General features: G+C 37.7%; 1 protein-coding gene across 1 annotated transcript; it reads right to left on the reverse strand.

Annotated features, from left to right (window-relative positions):
* Window positions 1-3,277: 3,277 nt before the first annotated feature.
* On the reverse strand, window positions 3,278-15,449 carry LOC306887897 (tyrosine-protein phosphatase non-receptor type 23-like). The gene is made up of 24 exons (XM_079445917.1): window positions 15,201-15,449; window positions 13,006-13,080; window positions 12,722-12,849; window positions 12,567-12,643; window positions 12,363-12,412; window positions 11,673-11,804; window positions 11,475-11,555; window positions 11,189-11,320; window positions 11,037-11,084; window positions 10,636-10,751; window positions 10,459-10,538; window positions 10,207-10,321; window positions 9,952-10,017; window positions 9,727-9,872; window positions 9,228-9,533; window positions 8,990-9,144; window positions 8,736-8,887; window positions 8,468-8,647; window positions 5,543-8,300; window positions 5,258-5,442; window positions 5,072-5,176; window positions 4,821-4,959; window positions 4,618-4,731; window positions 3,278-4,538 (listed from the first exon to the last, which is right to left on the reverse strand). Exons 1-24 carry the CDS (start codon window positions 15,282-15,284, stop codon window positions 3,948-3,950), a joined length of 6,015 nt encoding a protein of 2,004 aa, XP_079302043.1. The 5' UTR covers window positions 15,285-15,449; the 3' UTR covers window positions 3,278-3,947.
* Window positions 15,450-22,511: the final 7,062 nt, after the last annotated feature.

Below are 22,511 nucleotides of genomic sequence, written 5' to 3' on the forward strand. Positions count from 1 at the left end.
CTATATATATATAGTACTATATATATATATATATATATATATATATATATATATAAGCTTTTAAAGAAAATGTACTTTGATGCGTTTTTTTTTTTTTCACGTGTAAGAATATTTACATGATAGTACTTGTTATACTGAATTTTTTTCATTAAAAAAAAAAACTTTGGATTATGGATTATTTTTACTAAGTTTATATATTTAGGCTTTTTTCTTTTCATATATTTATATTTTCGGTATAGAAAATTTGGGAGGGGATATAAAAAAAATATCACAATGCAAATAATGTTTATGATCTTTAAAGTAGACCTCAATTTCTTTTTGCAACATACTTTCTTATTTTCTTTTGATTTTGGGGTGAAATTTGAGCTGGATGCTGTGTTTCTGTGAGTGGTTGTTTGTAAGAGCATACTGTATACGTCTGAATCTCTGGGGTGAGGGGGGATCTGTTTTTAATAATGAAATCAATTATTTATTAGTGAAATTTCTAACAGTTTGTATGAAACTTGGCTTATAGATAAGCTAAAGTGGAGTCGTGGTCATAAATTTTAATATACAAGAAAAGCTTTGACTAACACCGAAATATGATTTTGTTGATCAAGTCAGTTTCTGACAGATGTCAGGCAGCAAGAAGGGTTTCTAGAGAAAAGAGAAAGGGAGATGTTCTAATTCCAGTCCTGCCTTAAACATGAAAAATGTTCCTTGGCACATGTTGTGATGTCATATCTGTTTCCTGAAATCCTGAATGAACATTTAGTAGGGTTAATGTCTACAGCACCTGTATGCCAGGTACATTTTTAGCTAAGCCTTCGGTACGAATCGCCCAAAATCATTTTAAATGCATCTAAATGCAGCAAATGATGAACACCTCTGATGGAGTTCGATGCCTCTCTGTGCTGAAAAGTGATGGACAGGGCTGCTTTTTATTACTAGATGTGTATATTTTCTTATTTTCCTGTATTAAAATGTGTTTTCTGTTGTAGAGCCATGATCAGTTTACAAGTTTCACTGAGATTGTTGACCATTAGTTGTTACTGTATATTTGGGCCCGGTTTGTAAGTGAACATTAGTATATCCAATCCAGCTCTGCAGAAACCACACTAATGTGTGCATTTGTTTGACCTATATTTCATATAGCCATAGCAGTCAACCAATTTTGTGGTTATTTTTCAGGACAAATGTACACATTCGTGAGAACTGAAATTGAAATATTAAAATGCACTGAGAGATTTAAATATGCTTAATTTACAACACTTTCTACACAAGTTTGTCTGAATGCGCATTCCACTTTTTTTTTGCATTTTGATTTATGGTTTGGTAAGAAAATCTACCAAAAGTGTCCTCCTTTTCAATGCAAATGAGTCTTGGGTGGTTTTTATTGCACTTTAAAACTTATCAATTTGAAACATGATGCTTTAAACTTTAAAGATTAAGGAGTTTGATACCATTGCATATTGTTGTTTTATAAATTCTGCATATTGTTGTTTTATAAATTCCCCCTATTGTTTTGATTTTTGCAACAACGTAGCTATAGTCCCCAAAACAATTGAAACCAGGACAATGTTTTTCTATCTGATCAAGTCAATAGAAATGCACATGACTCCGTTATTAGCCATGTTTTACGAATGTAAATAATAGTTAATAATGTTGATGAGAGAACTGGTGTTTAATTTAGTTAATTTTATGAACTACACGCTTGAAACCATGTAGTAGCAGTGGTCAAAACAATTGTACTACTTATTTTTAAGTATATGTGCATTTTTCACTGGGTTTGTGATTGTGGCATTGATATGGCTGACGTTTCATAAGACCAGCTGGTCTTACAGACTGTGCAGCTGATGTGTGTAGAGCAAGGATGCTCAAATCTTGTTTAAACGTGAGAGAAATAGCAAAAAGCAATCTTTTTCACCATGACGTGATGTATGGACGGTTATCGCTCAAGAGCAAATTTATGGCTAGCATCTGGGAATTATGTATGAGTGGTTAAAACTTGTCACATGATGAGATTAAGCATTAACCACATGAGAAGAGTGCTGAGAGAAGACAATGATTTATAATCATTTCCGTGACCATACTGAAAAGCATCATTTACTTGATGGCAGGGTTGCTGCCACATACAATGGCAGCCGTTTTATTGTGAGGAGTGAAATGGCACCAAGCTCCATTGTGTTGATTTTACTGCTCGCTCTCCCTTCCCGGAAGAGCACATTCCTAGACATGATTGATGCATGCGGTATTGAAGTGAAATACTGCTCTCAACTTGCTGTATCTTACTGCTGCTGAAGTAGAGGTGGAGGATGTTTAAAGTGATGTGAAATGCCTGAATGTTGCACTGTTTCTTAAGATGGGGAGGGGGCAGAGAGAGACTGGGTGTAAATATTGTTTTGTCTTTTTTTGGGGGGTGGGCCTGCTCTGCCCTCTTCTTGGTCTTTCCCAAATACACTACACAGTGTAACCAGACAGTAGCGGATGTAACTAATGCTCTGTTCTATTTTTAACACAGGAAAAAAACAACAACTTTGTACTAATTCGCAAATAAAAAGGCTTTCATACAAAGTGTTTTTTCTACATTTGTTATGTTTGGTATTAAAAGCAATATTCTTGGTTAAATATTACAATCTATCAACAGCATTTGTAGAATTTGTAAAATGAGTTACAATGCAATGACAGTAATGCACTTGGTCCACACTTACAGTACAATTTTAAACTAAGCAAAATTGCAACTGAATATGACAGTAAACATGCATTTGTTCAAAAGACCAACTCTAATGGGGGGGAAAGATCTCAAATTCATAATATGAATTGCAACATGAGAGTAAGGTGGATGACAATTTTTCAGAAATTATGAATTTTGGTACCAATAGCCTCGTGGTTAGTGCATCAACATATAGCGTAACTGCGCTCACGGCAACCCAAGTTAGTTTCCCTTCTCAAGGTCCTGTTCCTTTCTCTCCTCCCAGTGCTTTCCTGTTGTCTCTACTGTCCAATCTATAAAACGCATAAAAAGCCCATTAAAAAAAAAAAAAAAGAAACGACAGATTTCAATGTGTAAAGGGCAGCAGATTGGGAGAAAATGTCAATATCACCATAAAATACATTTAAATTTCAAACATTATGCATTTTTAAAAAGCAGTCAATAGAGAAAGTTGATCTTTGGAGCCAGATGGTGTAGTTATATCATCTACCACCAGGGACTAATGAACCCATGCTAACCAACAAAACCTTGTCTTTTCATATTTTTGCTATTTGAAAACCAAAAATCAAATGACACCAATATATTGACTTTTGTTAAGATTTAATTACACAGTTCAAAGAATGACAAGTTAGAATCAACTCATAAAAATGCTATGATTTCTGAAGTGATTCAGAAATTTTAGTGTTTTAAGTACGAGTATATCCAAATCATATCAAGTTGCATTTTCATCGCCAGCTTCAATTTGTCCCTACATATACGTTGCAGATCACTGTAGCTCAAAGACAGGTGCGGTGACTAATAATATACAACCCACAGTGCAAGCAGCATGTGTACAAAGGGCGAGCAGATAGTCACTCAATCAAACTGTTAATATGATTTCTGATAATGACAACAGTAGCTTGAATGTCAGTTTTCTATCGCACTGTTTCCATTTTCAAAGTTTAAATTTTTGGTGTGAAGGCAAATGCCCACTGCAGTGGAACCAACACTCAGGCACCTTACAGGCAATCACAAACACCATGGCATTAGGAGTGCATGCTAGGAGACGAGACCGGATTTACGGAATGTAACCAGGATCAGAGCTGGAAAAGTGGCAACTGAAAAAAGACTTTTCAGGGCACAAGTGGACAGACATACACACAGTGATGAGGTCCAAGAGGCATGAACACAGACAAGATGTTACACGGGGTCAGAAACAGTTCATAAGAGGACTGCCTGTGGGGGAGAAGATAAAAGAGAGCTTGGTTATGTTGTTTCAGCTTTTGTTGAGTGTCCAGAGAGGATCCAAACTACTGAGTGGATCATCGCCCTCTGGTGGTCCCTGCAGGCCTTTGCCTTCTTGTGGCTGAAGGAAGCTTTGCTTGCTAATCCGCTGCTTGCCTCGATGGGCACTGTCTAGAGTGAAGGCTTCAGGTGTGAGAGAAGCAAGCAGATCTAAAGATGAGGAGGGGGGTGGAGAAGGAGCATGAGGCGCTGCTTCAGTGGATGGGTGGTGATTTGAGACGGGAGATGCAGGAGTGGACCCGGTGAACCCATTCCCTTGGCCGCTAGGAGGCAAAGGTGACTGCGTCTTGCCTGGAGAAGAGGTGCAAGAGAGGGGGGGACTGATGGAATCAGGCATAGCTTCATAAAGCGGGTCCTGAGAAGGCTGAAGTGTCATATCTGTAGAATCTGGTTCCACTGTGCTTGCTGCTTCAGAAACAGAGGGCATTTCGTCTTGGCCAGGCTCTTGTTCATGGTCAACACTGGGTGGTCGAATGCTAAGTTTGGCCACGGTGGCCTGTATGGAACTAATAGGCATGTCTCCTCCAAGAACAATGTCCTGAGATTCTTGTCTCGAGTATGACTAGAAAGACAAACAAAATATTAGACAAACAATCAGTTTGCTGTTCAGTTTATAAAAAAAGTTAGAAATAAGTGGTTACCTTCAATGCAATGTTATTTGGGGTTCTGGTGCAAGGGGACGTAATAATGCCATGACGTTGAAGAACCTGCTCTGTATGTTTAAGAACAGCTTCATAGCAAAATTTGAGATGAAGCTGTGGAGGTTTTTTGACAAAAGTACCATTACATTTTATCAACTTAACACGGTTCAAAATCTCAAACCTCATTGGGAGTGTACCATTACCTTTTCTTGCAGCATGTTCTTCCTTTGCTGCCTCATCTTCCTCACCAACTGGATCATGTCAGGTATTCCATTGCCAGCCTCAATTTCTTGCAACGCTGCATAAAGCAGACAGAAGGCGCCAGTACGGCCAACACCAGAGCTATGAGAAACAAACAAAAAATGTAAATGTACTTGTTCTTCTCAATTTTGTTTAGTCTTGTCTGTGTGTTCAATATAATTTGTAATGTCCTTTATGTGTTAAAGTATGGTACCTGCAGTGCACGACGACTGGAGTGTGTAGTGGGCGCTGAAGCAGGTAATGTCCATGGACTTCTTGAATGAAACGGATGAGGTTGCTTTTACTCTCTGGAAGGCCTCTTTTTGGGAAAAAATACAAACAAAGGTTAGTGTTTTGAGAAGTAGCAATTTTATTATACCGTTTAAGAATGAGTCCTCACAGTTCAGGCCATGAAGTAAACTGAAGGTGTACGATGGTGCGTCTCAAACTTTGGTCCCTATATTGCAGTCCTATCATGCGCTCTATATGGGTAGGAGTGCTCTTCTGAGTGGTCAGAGTAAGGGTGATTGGTCCCTGAGCAAGTTGTTGGCCTCTCTCTGATGGAAAGTATCGCAACACCTTTTGCTAAGAATAAAATTAAAATCATTGTAAATCATTTAAAATAATGTCAAAAGCCTACTGATTTTATAACTTTTCAGAAAAACTCATGCCAAAGGAGATTTACCTTCTCCAGTTCTTGTTCAGACACTAGCATGACGATTACAGAAACTTTCTGCTCGTAAACCATGAGCCAGAAGTCAGCTGCAGTGCCAGTGAGGGGAGCCTGTGTTGCAATGAGCCGGGGGCAGTATGGAGACAGGTCCTCAATGAAACTGGCGTTGATGTAATCATCTTTACCGGAGCACAAGACAACACGATTGCAGTCGTAAGGCATCACATCCTGATGGCGGTTCTTCATGGTGTAGCAACGAGCAATAGCAATAGAGAGCTGGCGAGAATCCTTCTCCTGCTGCTCTTGCAGTTCTTTCCATTGAGTGTCAAGTTTTGACAGACCTCCTTTCCCTGTTGGGCGCTCTAAGGATTGGACTGTTGATCTAAACCGTTCTAGCTGTGCACTGAGTTTCGAGACCCTCTCTGGTGCTTGGTAAGGGTCACCCTGAATAAGTCTCACACCCTCTGCTTTTTTTCTGTGATGTTCCTCCTGAGGGTCAGCTTTTGTGGGTAGTAAGACATTGGCGGTGTCCTTGGTGCCTCCATGCTGGCTCTCTGGGCTTGAGGAAAGCAAGTCATCAGTACTAGAGTTCTGTCGTTGAAACAAAGTGGAGTCAGATGGAGTCATGGGACCAGTGGGTGTTGGAGCCTGAACTGAGGACTGTGGCAATGTTGCTCCTCCAACTGGGGTAAGAGCAGGAGATGGTCGTTGAGTGACTATACCAAGGGAGGGAGGACCAGGAGAGGGAGAAGGTGATGGGGCAGGAGAAGGCAGCACATGAGGCTGTGGTGCCCCTGGTGCTCCTGTGGACGGAGGTATCATGCTTTGAGAGCCTGGGGGAGAAGCAGCTACAGGATGCTGCATTGGTCCAGGAGGAATGTTCCCACCTTGTGGAACAGCATAAGATATTGGGCCTCCCGGGGGTAGCTGTTGTGGGGCTAAAGGCTGTGAAGTGGGTGGCTGGGACTGAGGCTGTGGAGGTGCCACAGACTGGTTGGAAACCATAGGAACACCTCCTGGAAAACTCAAAGGAGCACAGCTAGGAGGAATGGTTGGCTGAGGTTTGTAGATATTGTGAGGGAGTGCTGAAGGACAGGCCTGGGGAAGGATTTGAGGATGAGGGTGGTTTTGATGCTGTGAGAGAGCGCTGGGGTGCATTTGTATCTGTGATGAGAGAGGGCCATGGGGTACCTGATGCTGAATAGGAACAGTAGCGCTCAGAGGGACTGTTGGGTATGCTGGCTGTTGGTTGGATTGATGAGTAGGGATTATCTGTGACTGGGGCTGGTGAGATAGTGGTTGGGAGACTGAGGGCATTTGTGGATGAGAGGAAGGAGACATGTGAGTGGATGGCGCAAGCATTTGTGGTTGCTGGTGAGGAGGCATCTGTTTTGAGGCAAGAGGTATCTGCATATGAGGTGCAGGACCTAAATGCTGAGAGGATGGGGGTATCTGGGGGTGAGGAGCATGGGGTAATTGATTGACGGGAGTTGTGTGGGGCTGTGAAGCAAGAGGAATCCGTTGATTGACATGTGATAAGTGTGGCATTGACACAGAGGGCACTGGCTGGGAGGAAGGGGGAATTTGTCGATTAACGTGGGCTAAGTGTGGCATTGACATAGAGGGCACTGGCTGGGAGGATGGAGGCATTTGCTGATTAACATGAGCCAAGTGTGGCATTGACACTGGAGGCACTGGTTGGGAGGATGGTGGCATCTGTGGAGGTATGCCTGGATGGGGCATCTGGCCCGGGTTGACAGTGTTAACTTGTGGAGGCTGAGACTTCGGAACAAATGAGATAGGGGGGTAACCCTGATGGGGCTGCACATGGGTAGCTGGAGCTCCAAACTGTCCTTGGATTTGAGGTTGATGAAAGTTTGGTGGTCCTGGTTGTCTTACTTGGGCTATGTACTGTGGGAACTGAGGCTGAATATGCTGTGGCCCAGGCAAAGGTCTTGGCATTTGCTGTTGAGTTGGTACAGGTGGGTAAAATGGCTGTGGTTGACTTTGACCACCCTGTTGAGCAAACACCTGCTGAGGTTGAGGCTGTGGATGAGGGGCTGGCATTGCCTGTGGAGGTTGGCTCATGGGAGCACCAGGTTGTTGCATGTACTGGGTGTGGGGTGTCATCTGAGGTGGAGCTGCATACACTGATGACATTGATGGCATTGGTTGGTGTTGGCCATGACGAGGCATAACTGCCTGGGCAGATGCAGGACTGTAGCTAGGAATAGGTGTCTGTACACTATCCACTGTAGTGGTGGAAGGTCGGACTGGAGTGACTGGTGGGCCAGGTTGGTTGTTTGAAGATGGAGGGCAGTACCCAGACACAGATGGTGGTGGAAGGACCTGTGAGTTGGGCAGCTGTGGGAACTGTTGCTGTGCCAGAGGGGGCTGGGGAAGACTGTGACTGAAACTCTGAGAAAGGGGAGGTGTTGGAAAACAGGAGATCTGAGCAAGAACTTCAGGAGGCGGTAAATTTGGAGGAAATCTGTGTTGCGTGTAGAGTAAACCCGAGTTGGCTCCAGGCCATCGCAGAATAGAGCTAGCAGTGGCTCCAGAAAGCACAGCGGGATGACCAGATCGTGGAATGGTAAGTTCATGAGGCAGGCTGCGTAGATCTTCTGGAAGATCTCCTCCAAGAGCTAGGATAGCAGCACTCAGCTCTGCCAGTTCAGGGTCATCTAAATTGGCAGGATCCACACTTTGGCCTGTCTTTGTGGGTGGCTTTGGGGCAGTGGGTCTTTGGGGCACCTTTTTTTTTAGCTCTCTGTGAAACATTAAGCAGTCAAATTAGAAGAACTAAAAGTAATTGGATGCAACACATTAAACTTTCTATTAAAACAAAAAAGAAAGACACTATGTCTGACCAAGAGGTTTGAGTTACAAATAATTATACAACTGAGTAAAAAGATTGGCGATTAAACTTGTAGTTACTTTTCCATTATGGCTCGTCTCTCTTCCTTTCGAGCCTTGCAGACAGTCTTGGCTTTCTCCAACAAGCGAGAAGCCTTTGTTTCCAGATCTTCATAAAACTCTTTGCCTTCCTGAGATTTCTTCATTAGATCTTCATAGGCCTCATAGGAGGCCACAAGCATCTGTACAGTGCTGTTCCATCTAAAAAGTAAATAAGTATACTGATGATGCTACGATTGCTAAAGTTTATGCATATTTGTCATGTAAATGTTATTACTTTGAGTCATACTTATGTTCAGTTTCTGCCAGGCCCTTGCGCACAGTGGCATACTGTACATTAGCTTCTGTCAGTGCCTTCAAGATATTCTCTTGAGCTGTCAGGTTCTGATCAAGGTATAATTTCACCTGCTCATACTTCTTAAGCTGTTCCTTAAACAGTTTCTATGAGGGAAAAGTAGGCAAAGATAAAACTATAATGCAGTGACAGATTTCTAATTCAAACCCTTTTAAAAAATTAGTGGCACAGTCATGTAAATCTCATACCTTCCTGTCAGCACGCTCAGTTGTAACCAGAGAAGTAGTGATGTCATCCTGATGAATGAGGTCTCTAAGCTGCTGTTCCAGGGAGCTTCGTTGGTCCCGCATTTCTTGCACTTTACCCAAAATTCTCTTCATAGTCTGGAGACCTGCCATCTCATCTGAAAATGTCAAAAATTATAATTCTCATATACATACATAACATGATCTTTCATGTGAATTATTTAAATCATAAAACACGCACCCTCGTTAAGTTGAGGTCTTGGCAATGCCTCTCTAAGGGTGTCTAGTGGTCCACCAAGGAGTCTCAGATTACTGATGTGCAGATTCATGGCCCGATGAAGTTCTGTGTTGGTGAAGCTAGCTTTCTCGTGTGCTTCCAAATACTTTTCCAGGTCTCTTCGCAGCTCGGCCAGAGCTAAGGGCCGTTCTGGTACAGCCTGCTTCCCAGCAGCCTCTTCTAAACTTCGCTCATCTGCCTCATCCTCATCCAATACATCTCGAATCTCCCGCAGAGAGGCTTCTACATCGGTGAACACACCTGAGAGGACTGAGAAAGGAGGAAGAGGAATTAGATACAAGAATTAAAATTTTTCTAATGTTTCACTGTACTTTCTTAAGAGCTATTAAATAGCTTGAACTGAGAAGCACAACTTGATTTAAAAAGTAAACGAAGCAATTAGCTTTACAACTGGTAACATGAAAATACCATGAAAAAGGAAAAAGGAATTGATGCCACTAACCCTGCATTGACTGAATTAGGTTTTTTACAGTATCAGGTCTCACACTCAATGCAGCACATTTTTCCATCAGCACAGAAGGAAGGGTATTATACATCTCCATATCATCTACTGACTCTGGGTCCAGACCGAGAGAGTCCATGAACTGTCTGTGGGAACATGACAACTGAGATATTTAGATGCATACTATGCATTTGTATGAAATTTCTTTAAGCTGTTCATACTCACTCTAATGTCTCATTCCTGCTGTCTATTTCCGCCATGACATTCCTTAGCAGCTTGGCCTTCTCTTCACTGAAGAGAAAGAAGAGTTTTTAGTAGTAAAACACTTGACATTTTGTCCCATATTGGATAGTCCTTCAAGTATAGCACTTGGGAACTAATAATTATCAGAATGAAGAAGTGTTGAATGGTGTGTGTGTGTGTATGTGTAGATATATAGATACAAATGTATATTTAGATAAAGATACTAATTAGTCAAACCTGTAAAGAGAGGAGGCCTCGTGGGCAGACATGGGCACCAACTTTGCAAAAATGTCTGGGCCAGTGACACTTGGGTCTGTTGGGTTTACAGGCAAGGCTTTTACCAGTGGGGCTCCTGTGATGGAGGCAGGAAAGCATTAACTTCTAGAACAGTTTCAAATTTTCCACTCTTGCTTGTTTTTTTGTTTTGTTTTTTCTATCTCCAGCAAATCTTAAGCTAACAGCACTACAACATAATGTTGGCCAAAATACCTTTTACTGAGGTCAGTGTCTCCAGAGGTGGTACAGATTCATGGTAAATGAAGTCATTGTCTTTTTTGGCAGAATTAAATCTAAAATGAAAAGTGACAAATGAGTTTACTGCAACTTTTTATCCAAAACGAATTATGCCTTTTTGGTAAGTTAAGTATAACCATCATATCTGCTCACTTTCCCCCAATGACATCCATGGTAAATCTAAGGGCTTCCTGTACACTGTCTGGCTGACCCTTAGCCATCTTAATTGCCTCACTGAGTTTGTCTATTGAGCTCTGAAGGTAAGCAACCTGTTGAAAAATAAATAAAGTATTATATATGATTAAACATTTTTACAAAACAGCTGGTTCTTTCTGGGTTCATTTTAAACTTAACTTCTCAAAAACTTATTTTAAAATCATCCTCTTCCTCTCAATGGTTTAGTTTATGGAAATAAACTACAAGAAACGTTAGTCACACTATTCTTCATAAAAAAAAGACAAGAGGCTAAGATGAGGTTGAAACAAGTTCTCCATGCCAAAGAGCACAGATGGCCACTAACTGAAATTGAAGACAGAAAAACAGGCATGTCGTACTCTCTCTCCATACTTCTGCTGCTCTTCAGCCTGTTTCCCCATTTGCAACTGTTGAGAGAAAAACTTGCTTAGAAACATTATAAAAAATAAAAATCACATTTGACCAGCCTGTTCTGTAGTTAATCCAACCTCAGTTTGAATAGAAGACTCACATGAGCAATAGCAGCAAAGTAGTAAATCTTCATTTGCACTAATTTCTTCCAGTCTTTCTGTATCTTTCCTAACATTGAAGCGGTTTCTGAGTTTTCCAGAGCTCTGCATGCCTCTTTATAATAGTCCACCACCTGAAGACAAAAAGATTTCATACCCAAACATATCTTACAGTCATACTGCCAGCAAATGGGATATGTATAGTCATGAGCATGCTCAAATTTAGCAACGAACCATAATCTTAAAATGAAATGTACTTGTAAATGGTAGAAAAAAATAAGCAAGTACCTGGGCACTTATCCGAGCAACGAGAAAGCTCTTCCTGTTGTCCAACATAGATTTTTCCAACAGGCACTCTTGGGCCTGACCCTGAAAACAGCAATTGGTACTTTAGCCCTAATCTACAGCATGGCAAAAAAAAAAAAAAAAAGATGTAAACAAGCACCCTTATGACAGCAGATGAGTGAAACTAACAAGAGATCATACCAGCATGAGGTTGATGTTGAGATTGAGGATCTGGTGACTCATGTCCACACTGAAGTTGTGGCTGAAGTGATCTCTCAGGTAGGTGAATGCTCCAGCCGAACACTGGAAGTGTGTGCAAGATACTTTCATTCCCTAACAGTGATGGGAAACGTGAGAGTTAGGATGTAAGAAAAAATTAAAAGGTAAAAAAATAACATTCACATATTGCTTAACTCAGATATTTAAAATTTTATGAAATCTCACTTTTCTTAGTCACAGCATCACGTGACGCACCCACGGACTTCTCAGTCTGTTTGCTGACTGACCAAAGCATATTGCTCACATAACTCACAAAGCATTTTCTCAGTCTGGTGTCATGTAAAATGGTGGGGAGGTAGCACTGTACCTCTACAAAATTCAGTTCTGTTAAATTTGTCATAATTTTACTATTGATAATGTCTTTAAAGTTGGCATGAAATGGAAATTCACGCTATTTTTCTATTGCTTCACTTTGATCTTATTGTGAATGATTCATCCATGCATATGATTCATTTGTTATTTGTGAAGAAGTGCTAAAATGGAAAGAATTATTTCTCAGTCTAATGATATGAGTAGCTAAATCAGCAATTCTGACATGATGTGCACACTGTACTGAATCACATGATTTTTAAATTGGTGTATGTATGCTGTGTCTTCTCTAATTCAGCTCACCTCTTCGGACACCCTGTTGTCCATGGCTCCCAACATTGAATGGAGCGCTCCTGCAACATGGGAAACATGACTTGAATCCGGAAACAAGCCAGGTTTTGAACAATACCCTCCTCTCAACAACACAGTAGTTATTTTAATCACAGACAATGCAGGCATTGACTAGAGGAATAATAGTACTATAGTACTAGTCTAGTACTAACTCACCCAAATTATAAAGGATGCATGCCTGCTCATAGCAGATGTCCTCATGGGTCACTGTCTTCCCAGAAAATATCTCTGTCCTATATATTAAACAAAAAAATTGTAAGAGGAAAGCAGTATACGAGAGGGAAATATGATGGCTGGGTTGGAGCTCTCACCAGGAGATAGGGACAGCAGCTTCCTGCCCCAATCCCAAAGGCACACGACTCTGAAGATAGTGCAGTTGCCCGAAGTACTTCCTTAAGGTACTGCAGCCCTCAAAGTCTCGTGTGACATTCACAGCACCCTAGAAAGCAAAGACAATGCAGAGAATGTACAAAATGCATTACTTCCCCTACAGCTTGCCTAACTGGTAGAGCATGGTGATAGAAATTTTAAGTCTGATTTTCAGGGAAGACATATAATGAATAAAAGTATACCTTGAATGCACTGTAAGACTCACCTGTCTCAATTGCTCCAGTTTCTTCAACTGCTCATTATAATTGTCAGGATCTTCACCATAGTTCTTCAGTATGAACTGTGAAAAGAGAAAAAGCAAATAAGTGAAGTGACATACTGCCAGGTATGGTGACCCATACTCGGAATTCGTGCTCCGCATTTAAACCATCCAACATGCACACACACAGCAGTGAACACACACACACACCGTGAACACAGCAGTGGGCAGCCATTTATGCTGCGGCGCCCGGGGAGCAGTTGGGGGTTCGGTGCCTTGCTCAAGGGCACCTCAGTCGTGGTATTGAGGGTGGAGAGAGCGCTGGACATTCACTCCCCCCACCTACTGGCCCGAGACTCGAACCCACAACCTTTGGATTACGAGTCCGACTCTCTAACCATTAGGCCACGACTTCCCTGGATAAATAAGGATTTATGCACAAAAGAAACAAAGCAGGGGAGTGTTCTGATCTTTTTAGCCACTAACAAGGCAGTACAAATTTTCAACAGTATACAAATAATAAAAATTAAAAACAAAATAAAAGCTAATTTATTTTATATATGTGTGTGTGTGTGTATATATATATATATATATATAAATAACTATATATCTATATATATATATATAAATAAATATATATATATATACACTCACACATATGCATATGACAATGTATGTATATGTACTGTGTATATTTATTATGTATTTATAAATACACACACATGCATGTATATATTTCAGAAAAATATGTTATGTTTACATATTAGATGTTTACTTAGAATATAAATTATATGAATATAAATAGACATGTAGATATAGATGTAAATATTTTAAAATATATTATTTTGTGTGTGTGTATTTATATATACATAATAAATATACACAGAACACACACATATATTATGCAAACAAAAACTTTTATTTTGGATGCGATTAATCGTTTGACAGCACTAATATATATATATATATATATATTATATATGTGTGTAGAATTCATCATTCAATTCATGATCAAAGAATTGTTAATTATTTTGCATTCTTCAAATTTCCTAAATAAAAGTTAAGAATTTCTTAATATCTGATATATATGGAACTTACATTTGCTTATTTGATTAGTAACATATGAATAGTGCAAAATCTTAAATATTTTGTATTTATTTTATTTTTAGTGGTTATTTATTTATTTTCCACTAACAAGGCCATTTAATACAAACATAACAAATTTACAGAAAGAAAGAAAAAGTTCAAATAATTTGAGACTGAAAAAATATTAAGGATTTATGATTTATGAAGCTACAACAAAATCTGGAAAAGCAGTTCTTCTTGAACCCCTGATTCACTAAATTATAATAGTTCTATCAATTTGTTTGTATGCAATGTTATCAATAATTACCATGCATAAACATAAACAACAACCTTTAACAATCTGAACCTGCTGTTCTCCCTTTGGCCTTAGTTTGTTAGGAATGGATCCGATAACTACCATGACGCAAGCTGATAAAGATTCCTGACTACTGTGAGGAAGTGAAGGATAAGGAAGCATGATTTTTGTTATGTTAACACATTAACATTTAATTCACTACAGTACCACACAGTATTTTTAATGTATCCTCAGGAAGGGACACTGCAGTAACTGAAGAGGAAACAATCATTTCATTTACTCACCCTCATGCCTTTCAAAACCCATATGACTTTGTCAGTGTTACTTAAAATTAGTCATTTTGTAACGAAATGTCTGTTCTTTTCGATGCATCTGAGTGAATGGCGACCACAACTGTCAAGTGTGTAGTAAGATTTTTACTGAGTAATTGTTTTGATGCGTCTATACGGTTCTCACACAACGCTATAATATGGCCAAAGAGGATTTGGAATATAGCACAAGACTAATTATACCTATGATGATTTTTGTCATATTAGAGTTTGACATCACCAGTCCCCATCCCTTTTATTACAGGCAAAATTCAATACGAAGATTCTTTAAACCACCTCAAGACAAACGGATTTTAAATGACACCTTGGTAGGTAAATAATGACATTTTTGGTTGAACTGTTCCTTTAAGAAAACACAGAATAGCTCACACTATAGCTGAAAAACAAGGCCCTGGGTTAAAACTTGAGTTTTGGGGTAGGCCACCTATACAAATCGTGCTGTTTAGATTATTTTCAGTGTGTGTCTCGATCAGGCCTGACTGGTCCCTCACCTGTTTGACAGTCGGGCTGAACTGAAACTCCGCTGCCTCCTTCAGATCCAGCCAGATCATCGGCATTCGCGGCACGGCTTCCATCGCAGCCGCAGATTTCGCTCAGCCGCCTAAAGTAGAATAGTGTTATAGCTGTCACGCACCTGGAAAGATACCTGCGGAAATATTATTTTCAATTTTACAGCTCTGAACGACTGTGTCATGTATTCATTTACACCCCTACAGGAAGCGATTGCAGCTTCCGGAAGTGACGTCATGTGAACTCTGATTCTGGGAAATGTAGTTCTGCGATTTTTGATGCTTTATGAGGAATTATTTAAATGCATGATTTAACCTTAATATTGTGCTTTTCTTTGTGTTCGTAAATCCACGTTTAGCCTATGTTGTTGTTGTTTTTACTGTATGTGTCTAATTAGAGATATGACCATGTTTTTTCCCTGATCATATAGCCTATCTATTTTAAAAAAGGAAATGTGGTTCTGTACTGTAGTGCACTGCTGCATACTGATGTCTGTTATTCCATCAAAAAATGCATGTGTAAATTATACTTTATTAAAGAATACTGTGTTTAAAATAATTGCTAAATATCTAGCCAAAACAAACAAACAAAAAAATACTCTTTTATGTGTTTCTTATAGCGTTGGAACATGTTTTATATCTGTAACAAAAAAAAAAATGTTAAAAAATGTAGAATTTTCGTTCTTCCCCTTTGTTAGGTAATAGGAAGGAAAGGGAAATCATTTGAGCAACTTCTTCTCTTATTCGTTTTCTCTTCTTATATTTTGTCTGACACTCTACAGTGTGATAAAATCCTAACTGTAAATTAAATAACTGAAACAGTGAATTGAAATGCAGCAAATTATTCTGCTTTTGCTGCCTGGTAAGAAAATAGTTTCTATTGTCTTTTGTAAATTGTTTTGTTGTCCATTTCTATTTGAATGAATTTATATCAGATTGCCCAAAACTGAAAATGTATTGTATATTTACAATGGAGACCAAATTCTGAGGTCACTAAATATGTTTCTATTTTGTCTTTTTATTTTCTTATATATAAAAATAAAAAAAATATTAGAAAAATGTTCTCAATTTTTGTAATATTTGGTGTTCATATTTGTTTATTTGATTAGTGGCATAAAAATAGTTCAGAATCATAAATACCTCTTGCCATCATAACTTTTCTTTAATTTCCTTTTTTTAAATCCTAAAACCTTTTGCTAATATCCAGGATTACATTAAAAATCCAATAGATTTTCAGTGTGTTCTCAGATGCGATTCATTTAAAAATGTCACAATAGATATTCTATATAATTAAATAAAGTGTTCTGTGCTCCTCAGGTGTTGTCAGTGCTAAGTGACTTGTGACTTATTCTCCTCCAGTCTGTGCTGCGAGGGGATCCAGTGTCATTATTGGCTGTAGATTTACATATCCAAATAGACAGCAAGTGCTATGGTGTTCAATGAGAGCAAACCATGACAAGTGTCTTAATGAACCGTATGTTTATGATAGTGAAGCCAACAATAGCCAAAACAACTTTCAATACATTTGGAGATAAAACCTCAGATTGCTCTCTTTTGATCAGTAATTTTAATCAAGCAAATTCCTGATTCTTGAATATTACTCCTTTATGCTTTTGTTGTTGTTATTTTGTTTGTTTTTACTAAAAGGAATCTCTGTTTCCTTATGCAGCAGTTTTTTTTATAACTATTGATAGATTTAAGAGTGTCCATGAGCAGGTCAAGAGAAAAGGGAAGCACAGTAGTTGGACACTCTTTGAATCGGACATGCACACTCAGGTGTCCTGGTGGTTTAGCTGAGGTTCAGTGGTTTAAGAATGGTGATCCGATTCAACTGTCCTCACCTTCAGCAGAATAACTGCTAAAGACTCTGGGAATTACTCTTGTTCTTTGAGAAACCTTAAAACTACTGTATCTGAAGAATTCACCATTTACATTGAAGGTTGGTTGAACCAATAAACATATTGGAAAATGAGTGATGTATTGTGCATAATTCAATAAATTATATCTTTTAGTTGTCCTTTCAACTTTTTTTTTTGTCACCGGGTTCCCAATGCTTTGATTATTGTGGTGTCTTTATTCTCACCTGTTTTCATCTCTGCTGCTGTGATTCTTATTAGAAGGTAGAACATTTAGATTTGTTTGTACTTGAACACACCAATAAATTATATATCTCTCAGTCAGTCTAAATGAAACATTAACTGACATTGGACAAGTGAAGTCAACTTTATTCATATGACACGTTATACAATAGAGATTGTTTCAAATCAGCTTCACAGTAGGCTATTAAACAGCAAAGTAACAGAATCAATAATGAAAACTTCACCAAAAATTACACAAATCCAAATTCTGTTGTAAAGCAGCTCTAACAACAAAATATCATCATTATTCAGCTACATTTTAGTTCAATAATGTTCAGCAATTATGAAATATGTTCAGTCAAACAGTAAGTAGCTCAGTCGGAGACTAGTTTTGTTATAGTTGAGTCTGTTTAATGTTGATTCAGTTCAGTTCAATAACAAAATTTGTCAGTTTTGAACAAATTTGACTATGCTGCTTGACTGAAGACAATAGTGTCATTATCCAGCTCAATTCAGTTGAAGTTTTTGCTTATCTGCCAGTGTCAGTGCAGTCAAATTAATAATATTACTAATCATTAAGTGTGTTTTAAATCTCACCTAACCAAGCAATGTTGGTGAGGGTCAGTGGTTAAGACTTACAACACAAAGCTGCTAAACTGCATGTAACTAGAATAAACTGATATCTTAACTGCTTCAGATCAGTTCATGCACCTGTTTATTTATTTAATAAGATATAATAAAATTAAATTTTTATTAGTGCTGTCAAACGATTAATTGTGATTAATCGCATCCAAAATTAAAGTTTTTGTTTACACAATATATGTGTCTATTGTGTATATTTATTTTGTATATATAAAGACACACACATACAGTATATATTTTGAAAATATTTAAATGTATTTACATGTTTATATTTATATTCATATAATTTATATTATATAAATATAAAATATTTTTCTTAAATAAATATAATATAAATAAATATATATATATAATATATATATATATATATATAAATACATGCATGTGTTTGTGTTTATATATACATAATAAATATATACAGTACACACACATATAATATGTAAACAAAAACTTTTATTTTGGATGCGATTAATCGTTTGACAGCACTAATATATCTATATATATATTCTCAGAATCAAACCTCTTTCATGATATCATTAAAGATCCCTTATCAAAAAGTAGTATACTTCGTTTATTTTATTAAGTATACTTAAGTAAAGTTCAAGTATATTTTAAGTGTACGTTATGTAGTAAGTATACAAATATCAGTGTACTAGTAGTATACTCGTAAGTGTATTATTTCAATATTCCTTGGACTAAATTGGCCCACTTTCTAGTATATAAAATATACTTTTAACTATACTTTAAGTATATCAGTAGTGAACTTTGTGTACACAACTAGTTTACATCAAAGTTTTTAGCTTGTTCTACAATTATACTAAAAGTGAACTTATAGGTATACTGGTAGTTTACTAATTAAAAACTTGTAGTAACATTTTTAGTATACTTTGAAGTATAGTCTCAGTGAACTACTAGTTTAGTAGTTTTATACTGCAAGTATACTCGTAAGTTTTCTTTAAGTGAACTTTAACATCATACTGTTGTTTTGGTTTCTTCTTCACTTGTGTTTTTTGGAAATTCTGGACAGAAGATGTGTACTAGCGCCCCCTACCATATAACATCAAACCATCAAACAATGGCAAATATACAGTATTTGTAAAACCTTAACAAGTAAAGAACAAAAATGATTTGTTATCCTTATTAGGGAGTAAATATGATGTAAAACCCATAAGAATCACAATAAGTGTTATCATGTTTAGCACTGTGCTAAGTAAGAATTGTATAAGATGTACATGTTGAAAGCACCAGTTTTGATGCTGGTGTGTTGCAGGCTTCTTAACCAACTTAACCAACACGTTTTTGCACGTTAAAAAATAAATACGACCTCACGTTGTGTCAATCTCGTTTGCACACTGCCTCCGAAACTTTCGTGCGTCAAAAAAAATTCGAATCAGTTTCGATTTTCTGCGTTTTCTCATCCGTAGCATGCATTTTGATAGGAAAGGATAGGGTATATTAAAAAACGGAAAAACAGATGCGAAAATTTCGGACACAGTGTGCAATGACCTTCAGTGTGCAATGACCTTAAGCCTTCAGGACACACAATACTGGTCGCATTTTTCATGTTTTATTTCAGGGGTACCTAATCCTGTTCCCAGAATATACCTTCCTGCAGAGTTCAGTGCAAACCCTACTCCAACACACCTGTCTGAAATTAATCAAGTGTTTCTGAATATCTTAATCAGCTGGCAGCTTTGCATCTTGCTGTGTAGCATCTGTAATTCTGTGTCAAAGTCTCCTGAGGACAGTAGATTGTCAGAGCATCACTCCAGCTTTCTGGAAGTTGTTGGTGAATTTACAGACACATCTTTTAGGATTCATTTTCACAGCTTTTATGATTTGTCTGTCATCAACTACTGGTGTTTTCTCAGCTGATCAGGAAGTTGTTGGTTGCTGGTGTCGCTGGTGGTTTCCAAACTCTTGATTTCTCCATGCCCTTTATTTTTGCTATAGCTCTAATTGACTTCCTCTTTTCTTTTAGCATCCAAATTGCTTGCTTTTCTCTCAAAGTCAGCTCCCTCATCTTCATCCTGGTTTGTGTGTGTCATCATCGAATGCAAGATTCAGAATACAGAAGTAATGGATATAACTGCTTTTAATATCTGAAGAATTAATGCAACAGGACACAGCTGATCACTTAGAAAGACCTGTGAGGCAACTGTTCCTATACTTATGCTCACATCAGAGGGATGAAACTCTAAAAGTGCTGAACTTCTTAGCTGGTAAAACATCTATGTGTTAAATCGCCCAATAATAAAATGTGACATTCTGTAGATTTGTCTCATATTCATCTTTTAATCATATTTGTAAATGTCTTGACTCCACAGCCAACAGAGCAATTTTGTCTTTACTGTTCCAATACTTTTGGAGGGCACTGTATATCTGAAACAGTGAATTGAAATGCTGCAAATTATTCTGTTGCTTCTGTTGGGTAAGAAAAGCTATTCTTGGGTCTACTGTAAATTTTGTAAGTTGTCCATTTCTCCTCTAATTATTTAATTGAATTTATATCAGATTGCAATAAAATAAAAATTTCTTGTATATAGGCTATGGAGACCAAATTTTGAGGCCACTAAATGCTATTTTGTGTTCTTTTTATTTTCTAAACAGAAGTTGAACAGTGAAATTATCCGATTTTTCAATATGAAGTTGACATCCGCTTGTTTGTTTAGTGACATAAAAATAGCACAAAATCTTAAATATTTCTACTTTATTTATGCCATATCCTTTCTTTCTTTCTTTTTTTACCCTAAAACTGTTTATTTCCAGAATTAAATGACAAATCATACCAGGGGTCTTCAACACGTCGCTCGCGACTCGCTACCAGTAGCTCGTGGGCAGATTGGAGGTAGCTCACCAAGAAAGACATACTTGACATATCGCCTGAGGTTATTTTTATTATCCTGTTTCATATTTTAATTATCATAAAACCCGTATTTGATTATCACGATTTGAAAAACTCAAGTAAATATTGTTCAACTTTAATCTAAGTTATTAAGAGTCTGAATGACATGACTGAGGGCAGACTGCTGAGGGAAAGAATGTATTTGTATATGAGAGAATGTAGGATTTAATTATTTTTATGAATGCATAATAGGATGCCGACTGTCTTCAGAAAAGTTTCGATGGCATTCTCCTTTCCATCTTCCCTCCGTGTAAGTGTTTAGAAGCGCAGTGCAGCTTTACTGGCGTCACATGCTGTCAAACTGTGGATTTACAAATTCATTCAGTCTGCCATATTTTTGTTCAGACCAATGCGAAAATCGGACCAAATTTTATCTTAACCGGTCGATGGAAAATAGGCTACCTTGTTATCAGAAGAGTTGAGATTTTTAGAATGCACATTAGCTTATGTCGAACTCTTTATGGAGTAGATAAAAAAATTTAATTTATCATTATGACTCATCCTTATTATTAAAAATAATTGAAGGCTGAAATGGTCAAAACTTTATTTGAACATGTACAGTAGTACATGTCAGTACATAACATGTTATGAATAATTTTTTGTTAGTTTAAAATCCAGCCATCATTTTTTTATGTTTTTATTTCACTGTTTATGCACACAAAAAGTGCAAAGTGCTGCTAATTTTATTTGTTGGCTTTTGTCATAAAACTAAATGATTTCAGTGTGTGTAGGCCTATCAGAGGCTACTTTTTTATATTTCCAGCACATTTTAACAATGCCATGTATGTTAGGATTGATATTTAAGATATTTAAGTATTGTATAACATTGGTAGCTCTCAGGCGCGTTCAGCTCCCGAATGAAATAAGGTTGGAGACCCCTGTCCTATACATTTTCAGTGTAGTCTCTTCGGATTCCACTGTTATTGCTAACTGATAAGTAAATAAATAAATTCTCTAAAACTGTCACAATATATATTGTATATCATATCTCAGATACTGTCAGTGTTTTGGACTTGTTTTGCCTTGTTTTACCACCGTGTCTTTGTTCCTGGTTTTCCATATATGGTCTTTTTCCTGTTCATGTTTAGTTTGATTGCTTTATGTTTCCTTTGCACCTGAGTTCCTAATTATCCTGTGCATAATAGTTCCTGTTTGCTCTGTGTTCCTTTGGCGGATCTATTTGGTTACATGTGTTTGTGCAAGCTTCATTTTTGGATTATTCCCTGTGTTTTCAGTTATTAAAGACTTTGAAGTTTAAACTTAATCCTAGACTCTTGCATTCTTCCTGCAACAACACAACTCTGGGAATTACTCTTGTTCTTTGAGAAACCTTAAAACTGAAGAATTTACATCGAAGGTTGGTTGAACTGATAAACATATGGATATTTTCATAAATGTGACTCTGGACCACAAAACCAGTCATAAGTGTCAATTTTTCTAAATGGACAACTTGCTTTATTCAATCTGACCAGCAGTTATGGAGATTATTGGGGTCACTCAGAACTCATAAATATGTCATTTGTAGCAGAATGCCTGTTCCTTTCAATACAGTTGAGTGAATGGTGACCAAAGTTGTCAAGATTTTTATTGCACAATAGTTTTAATGTCTCTGTACACTTCTCACCCAAAGCTTTAATATGTATTTCATAACAAGATATCCTGGTGCTA

The sequence above is a fragment of the Barbus barbus genome, assembly GCF_936440315.1.
Source record: "Barbus barbus genome assembly, chromosome: 21".
Lineage (NCBI taxonomy): Eukaryota > Metazoa > Chordata > Actinopteri > Cypriniformes > Cyprinidae > Barbus > Barbus barbus.